At 42.3% G+C, this 8,874-nt stretch overlaps 1 protein-coding gene across 1 annotated transcript; it reads left to right on the forward strand.

Moving 5' to 3' along the window:
• Window positions 1–45: 45 nt before the first annotated feature.
• On the forward strand, window positions 46–8,724 carry DEPDC7 (DEP domain containing 7). Its single transcript, XM_068685079.1, has 9 exons — window positions 46–215; window positions 1,794–2,181; window positions 4,020–4,147; window positions 5,038–5,227; window positions 6,032–6,246; window positions 7,613–7,755; window positions 7,941–8,066; window positions 8,161–8,239; window positions 8,411–8,724. The coding sequence occupies exons 1-9, from the start codon at window positions 143–145 to the stop codon at window positions 8,623–8,625; spliced, it is 1,557 nt and encodes a 518-aa protein (XP_068541180.1). The 5' UTR covers window positions 46–142; the 3' UTR covers window positions 8,626–8,724.
• The last annotated feature ends 150 nt before the right edge of the window (window positions 8,725–8,874 follow it).

Raw genomic sequence — 8,874 nt, forward strand, 5'->3', positions numbered from 1 at the left:
AGCCAATGAGGGGGACGCTGGCGCGGTGGCCCCGCCCCCCGGCGGGCTACTTCGGGCGGGCGGCGCGCGCCGGGGCAGTGCGTGAGGGGGCGGCGCGGAGAGCGGAGCTCCGCGGGACGGGACGGGACGGGACGGGACGGGCATGGCCACTGTGCGGGAGAAGGCGGCGGCGCTGAGCCTCGGGGCTGCCTGTAGCCCTGCCGTCAGGCCCACGGGTACCTCAGAGGGGGTAGGGTGGCGGTGAGGAGGCTGGGTTGGCTGGGGGCGGCCGGTGGTGGGGCTGTCTGAGGGGTGCCCCTCCTGTACCTTAGCGTAGGTACCTCAGGAGGGGCTGCTGTGTTCTCTGTGGTGCTGTCAGCGCCTATTTCATCCCGCTCCTTCTTACAGCTTGGGAAAATAGGTTCTAGCAGGCTTCTACTTACTCTGTGCCAACGCCTTGTGTTAAAAAGTTTTACTTCCTGACGTGAATATTTTCAAAAAGCAGGTGTCTGATAGTAGCTCTGAGGATAGCTGTCAGCGTCTCTGAATACTCTCATATCGTGTTCTCCCCAAAAAAGCTCTCTTACTCTCCCTTCCCAACTTGCTGGTGTTGGGGCTGCCGGGCAGATGGAGGGCGGCTGGAAGCTGGTGCCCGCAAGGGGATACAATTCTCCAACCAGAGCCTCTTCAGACAGAACAGAAAAAAGCACCTCCTGTATCTTTGTGGAAAATGTTCGTGGTAATATGTTCCAGAACAAATTGCGTGTTGTTTTCTTCTTCTTAAACACTGCATCACACTGTTAATTCATTAGGCTTGAGGTCTGTCACAGCCCCAGATGGCTGTCTGTAGGATTGCTGCCAACTCTTCGTTCCTTATTTTGTACTTGAGCATTTGATTTGTCTCTTCTTCCATTTGCTTTGCTTGATCTCTTTGGAAGTTACTCCTATGATTTACTGACAAACATGCTAATTCTAGTCCCTCTGGAGGCTGCAGCTCTTAGCAGCTAGGTGCCACCTGCGGATTTTATAAGTATGCTCTGTCTCGAGTCCTTGCTGAGGCTGACTATAGCCTCTGGCCACACAGTTGCTAGCACGATTTTCTTAACTTGAAATTGGTAAATGAGTAATAGTTCAGTGGTTTTATTGAGGGAGGGCCGTCTGGCTCAAGGAAGTGGCACTGAGTACACAGAGTGTGAACCCTGGTTTGAGCTGGGCCGGCAGAGGGCTGCTCTGTGGGTTGAATGTCCAGCGCACCATGTCTCAAGGACTTCTGATCTCGTTACTGCTTAGCACGTCACTGTCTGCCTGCTGTGTACACAGTCCTGAAGGCACGAGGAATGTCTCCTTATGCCTGCTTCCCTCTCTCCCTTCCCAGCTGTATACTTCCTGTCTCCGTTACTGAAACTGGGGAGCTGCAGGTATGTACGGTTAGTTCTCAGTCTTGTGGAACAAGTGTGCTGAGGAGTAGGCCCTGCAAGTACATCCGCTGGGTGATGGAAGAGTACACAGCAAGGCAGTGTCACAGAGCATCAGGCTGGAGAAGTAAAAGCTGCTTGTTATTGAAGCTGCAGGCTATGGTAATGAGAGCAACCGCCAGGGTGAGTTACGTTGGTATGGTGCAGACAGACTTGCCAGGAGAGTAAGGCTCAAGAACTAATGCTTTGTTGCAGGCTGGTTCAGCACAAGCCAAATTAGAAGCCTCAGACTTCTTAAATCCTTCCATGTTTCATGAAAGCTAGTAGCCGGAGAGGGGGAAGTTCTCTAATTGCAGTACGAGTTCAATCATTATCCTCCTTCTGTTCTTGTATCACTAGGCTTTAGCTTGGCACAGAAACCCTTTGGAGCAACGTATGTGTGGAGCAGCATTATCAGTGCGCTTCAAACTCAAGTGGAAGTGAAAAAGCGTCGTCAGAACCTGAAGTGCTACCATGACTGTTTTATTGGTTCCGATGCGGTGGATGTTGTGTTTGCCCACCTCCTGCAGAACAAGTATTTTGGGGATGTTGATATTTCCCGTGCTAAAATAGTGCGAGTGTGTCAAGCGCTAATGGACTACAAAGTATTTGAGGCTGTGTCCACTAGAGTCTTTGGCAAAGACAAGCGGTCTGTGTTTGAAGACAGCAGCAACAGTCTCTACAGATTCACAAACATCTCAAGCCAAACAGATATTGATAAAGATTACCAGCAGTGTACACCACAAAGGTGAGTACAAAACCTAGCATGGAGATGACACTTCCACTAAAATTGTCTATGTTTTCTGGGGGAGGGAGGAGAACAAGAGGAACAGTGTAGTTAGAGGACTGGGGTTGGGAAGTAGCTATCCTATGGATGTTTGTGTGTAGAAGATACTTAGGAAACAGCAATTTGAGTAAATAATTCAGCCTGCATAGTTAATTATTCTCTCTGATATCACATGGCCTTCATGGAGGCGGGGGTAGGTAGAGGATAAGTATCTGCAACATGCTCATCTGTTGGGATCTGAACCAGTATAACCAACTGGCATTCAGATGCATCAAACTGGCTAATGAAATGGGCAAGTCTTTGGTCACTGTGCACTTAGCTGTGGCACAAGTTAGTAATCCATCCAGCTTTTAAGGGAAAAAACACATAAAATTGCTTGCTGCTTTCATTTATCTTAGCTTGACTAGGCTTCAGATCTTAACTTTCTAAAATATTTTCAGCTGTTCCTTTGTGCGCATATGGCTTGTTCCTCGGCTAGGTGGCAAGCTATGATGCTGTTAAGCTGTTGCATGCCAACATAGATCCAGAGGAAAGCGTAATTGCTAGGGCTTGTTCCTCTGCCTCTTCAGAAGTGGGCAAAGAAAACCCTGGTACTAACTAAACTGTCACAAAACAGCATATGTTACAATGTAGATAACAATTTGCTTTAAAAAAAAAAAAGGGAAAAAAGAAAAATAACTGTACACGATTGTTGTGGTTGAGAGTAGCAAACATTAAAAACTTAAGTGCATGAACCCAACTAGTCAGAAAATTCCAGAAGTGGAGAGGAAGAATGGCTAGGCCCTCTGTCAGGGTTCCCACCCGCTGCCTCTTTAGGACTAGGTCTCCTCCTCTGCTAATGCAAACTGTCCAAAGTCTGTTTGGGAAGAACACAAGAATTCTAGAGAATTAAAAACGCTTTAACAAAGTATGATATTTAAAATGCTTAAAGATGCATGCATCATGAACAATACGTGTATCAGACAAATAGTTGTGAAGGAAGACAATGCACCTGTTTGTGTAGAATGAAGGTGTTAGGTGTGTTCCCTTCTGGGAAGGGTGCTGATCCACTGAATTACCTTTTCTTCATTTAGTGAAAGGAACAAAGCCATTGATACATATGGCTTGTCACAAATGTCAAAAATAATTGACGTCAAAAAGGGTTTTGCAGTGTCCTAAACCAAAAAAAGCTGTAGGAATTGAAATTAAACAAATATGCTTGGAAGAATAGTGATTTTTATGGCTGGAGTTGTTTTTCTACTTGATAGCATATGAAGTCAGTTATGAGAAGAACTAGCTAACCCATTAAAAATGGGTAAGAGGTTTCTGAAATCTTTTGCTAGTTGATAGCAGGAGCTAGCCTACTAGCTGTAGGGGTGGTGTTGCTAAGGGGCAACCACCTTCTAGTTTTTTCAAGAACAGCTCTTAATTTTTGGCCTCACTTCACCATTAGAAAAAGAGTCCGAAAACTTGGGGCTTGGGGAGGAACTTTGCATGTGTTACTTGTATATAAATCTCTCTCCATGATCATTTCCTCTCCTCTGTGCTCTGTGGTAATTGACGCAGCTTGCTGATGCCAGATGTGACAAGCTCCAAGGGAGGAACTATGTACTTGCATGCAACTACTGCACACAACTCTTCTGCAAGATATTGTGCACCCTCTTGTGCAGCTTGGCCAGAGAAATTGTGTTGGGGGCGGTGGAGGGGAAGATCTTATCTTTAGTCTCCATCTTAAGATGGATATTCATATCTGGATGTGCTGTATGTTCTGTTATTCATATGTATGGATGAGAATATATAAACATTTTTTTTTATCTCAGAGATCAGAGGACCATGTTTCACTCTACTCCTGTCAAAGCAGAAAGCTTGGAGGATCTCTGGGAAAACCTGAGTTTAAAGCCTGCAAATACCCCTCACGTAAATGTCTCAGAAAACTTGCCCCGTCAAGGTAAGCTGAATAATCCCCCAATTCTTTGTGTGAGAAAAAGAAAATAGCTGTAGGACTAAAAAAGCTTATGGCTGGCTGTTGGAATGGAGGTAGAGTCAAACTGACTCTCGTACTATTTTGTTTTGAACACCAAGTCACAACAAAGACCGGTTATATTTATTGCAGGCTTGCTTTTAACCTTTATTTTATCAGATAGGACTCATCTGCAGCTGAAATAAATCAGTGTTGAACTTTATGGGGAAGAATACACAACTATGTGGATCCGAACTGGAGTTAGGAACACTCTATGTGATGTTTAACCACCTGCAGTACATTCATGCCTGACTCAATCAAAGCCAATTGTCTGCAGTTAGCTAAAACTCTTCCCTAGCCTTTCAACAACACACCTGCACTGTCCCGCTCACCTTCTGTACTGTGTGAAACTGTTCCTGACAACTCCTGTCTTCTCCAACTAAACTATTATCTACTGTGCCTTTTTTCCATTTGGCTTTAAATGTTAATGCATCTGAGAACTCTCAAAGCTTAAGCCAAATCATAACTGAGGAAGCTGTGATAAGGATAGAGTGTCACTGCTACACTGTTCTTCTGTTATCTAGAACAAAGACTGCTTGCATGTTAGGGCACAAAGAATGTAAGGCACTTCAGACTTATCCAAAGAGCAGTTCTCCTACACTTGCAGTTAACTAAACAAATGGCTAATTCTTTCCTTTAGCAGTGATAAAATGCACTTAAGTGATAGGGGACACGCTTTTTCTGCTACTGTAAATCTTTATTTTGGAAAAATTAATCTGTTAGATTACGGTTGGCGGGAGGAAGGGGAGTTGGCATTTTCCTAATCTTTCTTTCACACTTGTTTGATCTGTGTGATTTGTGTATTCCACCCTTCCCAGTTATTAATGAAGTATGGCAAGAACAAACGATTGCTCGTCTGCTGCAGCTTGTAGACCTTCCACTCCTGGACTCTTTACTTGAGCACCAAGCAGTCAGACCTCAGCTTCCACAACCAAGGAAGGCACCTGGATACATCATCACAAGTAACTACCTGGACAGAGAAATTCTCAAGGCTTTCAGTGACTCCCAGTAAGTATTCATTACTTGCCTCCGAGAGCAGAATCATGTTCAAAGTTGCATACAAGTGTTATGCACAGTTGATCTTAAGTAGAAGTGTAATAGGCTGTGGTACTGTAAAAAGGAAGTGAAAAGGCGGATTTCTCCTTACCTGTTAGACTAGATTCAGTAGCAAATAGCAGTTGCTAAACTCTGAATTGGAAGTAGATGAGGCAATTTCTGCTGAACACTAGAAGACGTTTTTGAAGGCAATGATGGTATTTGATAATATTTGGGGAGGGCTACTGTTTACTGCACTGAGGGGTGAAAAGTAGACTATTTTGTTATCACCCAGAAGTTTTTTTCTTCAAAAATTACCAAAAGTTACCTGTGAGGGAATAGTTTAACTACTTTACCTTTTAAAAATACCAAGAGAAAACTGAGCCTGAAACTGTACAAATGCAGTTGAAAGTATGGGCTGAAAAAACTCTTACCAATCAGATCAAGCCTCGGATTTCTGTTTATCTAGCAATAATTTTATCCTCCTCTATAACAGTAGAGGATGTCACTAGCTTTAGGTTTAACTACTTACAACTGCTACGTATTTAATCAAGATGAGCAATTAGTAACCTACCCAGCTAAACAAAGAGGCATATGGCTATCATCTGAGTGGGTTGGGAAAAGCATCCTTGTACCAAGTTGTAATGTATTGAAGTACCTACACAGTTAGTGTCTGCTGGCTAGAAACCAGTCTACTCACTTTCAGTGGCAGAGTGCAGCCAACTCTGAAAAGTGCCAGTAAGTAAAACTGCAAAATTAAACTGCTTTGTCTTCTAGAACAGATGAATGGCTCTCAGCAGCGATAGATTGCCTGGAATACCTTCCGGATCATATGGTGGTAGATATTAGCAGAAACTTGCCTGATCAACCAGACAAAGCAGATGCATGGAAGCTACTGTTGTTTGAAAACATTGGTAGATATTATGGCCAGAAAAAGGAGCCGCTGTTAAGCCATGCACCTGAAATTCATCCAGGAATTGCAGAACTACTGGGTAAGTAAAATGAGTTCCTGAGCTTATGTGAGACTGACAACATCAGTATTTACTACAGCAGCTAAGCTTGAAGCTTGACTTGTGCAGGGCTTTTAATCTCTGTTCATAAAGATGGTTTTGAAATAAAGAGGAATTTCTAGCCCTGACTGCATGCAGTTTTGCAGCTTGTGTTCCATTCTGTGTGGAATGGCTATGAAAATGAAGCGTTGTAACTTAGTTTCCATGGATACCAAGTGATACCAAATATCCATGGGAAGCTGATATTAGGCCATTTATAGTTCAATATTTAGACCATAGGATATGAACTCAGAGCTGAGTGGATGCTTTATATCCAGGTCATAGCTCTCCCCCTTCATGTCCATAGAGTTGTCAGTTTCTTAAATGTTATGTTTAAACAGTATTTTAGAGAGAAACAGTAGTTTAGTGATCTTCTGAAGGTTTACCTTAAAGGAAGCTATAATGAGGTGGCAACCAGGATCTTCTCCCAGACACCACGTGATAAGATGAGGGGAAATGGCCTCAAGTTGAGCCAGGGGAGGTTTGGGTTGGACATGACGATTTTGGACACTATTTACTGGAGTTATGTGGCACTGGAATAGGCTGTGCAGGGAAGTGGTTGAGTCACCATTCCTGGAGGTCTGCAAGAAACATGTAGATACAGAACTCAGTGATGTGGTTGAGTGGTGGGCTTCAGTACTAAGTTATAGACTGGACTAGATGATCTTAGAGGTCTCTTTCCAAACTGAATGATTCTATGTTTCAGTTCTCAATTAACATCTTATTCCTGCTCTCCATTTTCTTGGTCTTTCTCTTCCTTGACTGTTCTTTTGCACGGTGCGGGGAATATTCTGCATTTATATCCCATACTTCCTGCCTACAAGGTAAAGGGAGAAGACTAGCACAACCCACTTTATTCAAGTAGACATCTAAAACTTATATTCAGCATAGTAAAGCCAAATAGATTAAAACTTAGCAAAGCTCTACAGAATGGTTTGCAATTAATTCATCAAGCTAGATCACTTATCTAGGGTATTTTCCATACTTATTGGGAGATCTTTATTTCCACAGTGAGAAGTCACTTGCTTAACAAAACCTTTTTTTCCTTTTTCATTATTTCAGCTGTGTTGAATGGAGTGTGAACTGTAATTGAGCTTAATTGAAAATGTACTATCTTAAATAGCAGGCTAAAAGCCTGGGTGCAGGCTGTTCTCGAGATTGTGTGCAAACAGCTATCAGCCTGTGAGAACTTCTGGTGGGAATTAATGTTTGGGGTTCTCTTTAGAGGGGTGCAGTCTTCAGTGTCAAATTTGTGTTTTATTATAATATTTAAGTAATTATAGTAATCAGTAGCTTTATTTTTCCCCAGTGAATGGGAAGATGGAACAATCCTTAGAAGCTCTTCAACTCTATTTGAAACTTCTGGACAGCCAAATCAGGGAGGAGTTCAGGAGGCTACTGTACTTCATGGCTGTTGCAGCACATAATTCTGAGCTCAAACTACAGGAGGAGGTAAACATGCATACTGAACTGTTGTTGCTTTGTTTACTGATATCTAGATATCCCGGTTATAGGTCAGAAAACACCTGTGGCTTAAATGTGTCTACAGAAAAAAGATTCTAAAAAAACAAAGATGATGCCTTGCCCTTTTTAAATGGGGAGAGTAATTCTCCTGGTTATTTCATATTATTCTTCAGAGTGACAACAGGATGGTTGTGAAAAGAACATTCTCTAAAGCTATTATCAACAATAAATCCTTATCCAGAGGGAAAACAGATCTTCTGATCTTGTTCCTGGTGGATCACCAAAGAGATGTGTTAAAGGTAAGTCTTGTCGTTGTCTAGCTTTTATCTTGTATGTTTGTGCAGAATTGCCTATTCTAAGCTGTTGTTTGACCATCTTCTCTGTTTATTCAAGATCCCAGGGACATTGCATAAAATGGTCAGCAATAAACTGTTGGCTTTGCAGACAGGCCAAGACCCTAGTAAGATAACAGGTAAGCTTAAACCAAGCTGCTTATTCTTGTCATGCACCCAGATGCAAAATAAAGGGGAACAAGATGATATAAAAAGGTTTACTTTAAACAATGATTAACTTGACACTTAAGGAAGATAGCTAACACCACAGATGCTACAGACCTATCTAAATGTCTCATGTTTCCTTCTAGGCTATACCTTTTGCGAAAAGCTTGATGAAAGAGAGTATCGCTCCATGACAGATAAGACCACAAAAGCTGAGCTATTGTCTCTACTGAAAGCTATTGATGAAGATTCAAAGCTCTCTGACAAAGAGAGAAAGAGACTGCTCGGTCAGTTTCACAGTACTAATCCAAGTATTTTTATGCAATATTTTGGAGACAGAGTTAATAATTTGTGTGTGTGACTTTAAATATGCATTACTTTGTATACTGCAGCATTGTAAACACTGATATATTTGTAAATCTTTTATATTCATGTATCTAATAAAATTATTTTGTTGAAATAGATGAAATTTGTGTAGTTATTACAAAGACCAAGGGTACCCAGGATGCACCTATAGGCCAAAAATATCCATTTCTCTTTTTTCCTTTAAGAAAGCCAATTCTATTCACTGCTGCTGTACAAGTATTACAGTTACAAAGATAGGGGATGC

The sequence above is a fragment of the Anas acuta genome, chromosome 5 (genome assembly GCF_963932015.1).
Source record: "Anas acuta chromosome 5, bAnaAcu1.1, whole genome shotgun sequence".
NCBI lineage: Eukaryota > Metazoa > Chordata > Aves > Anseriformes > Anatidae > Anas > Anas acuta.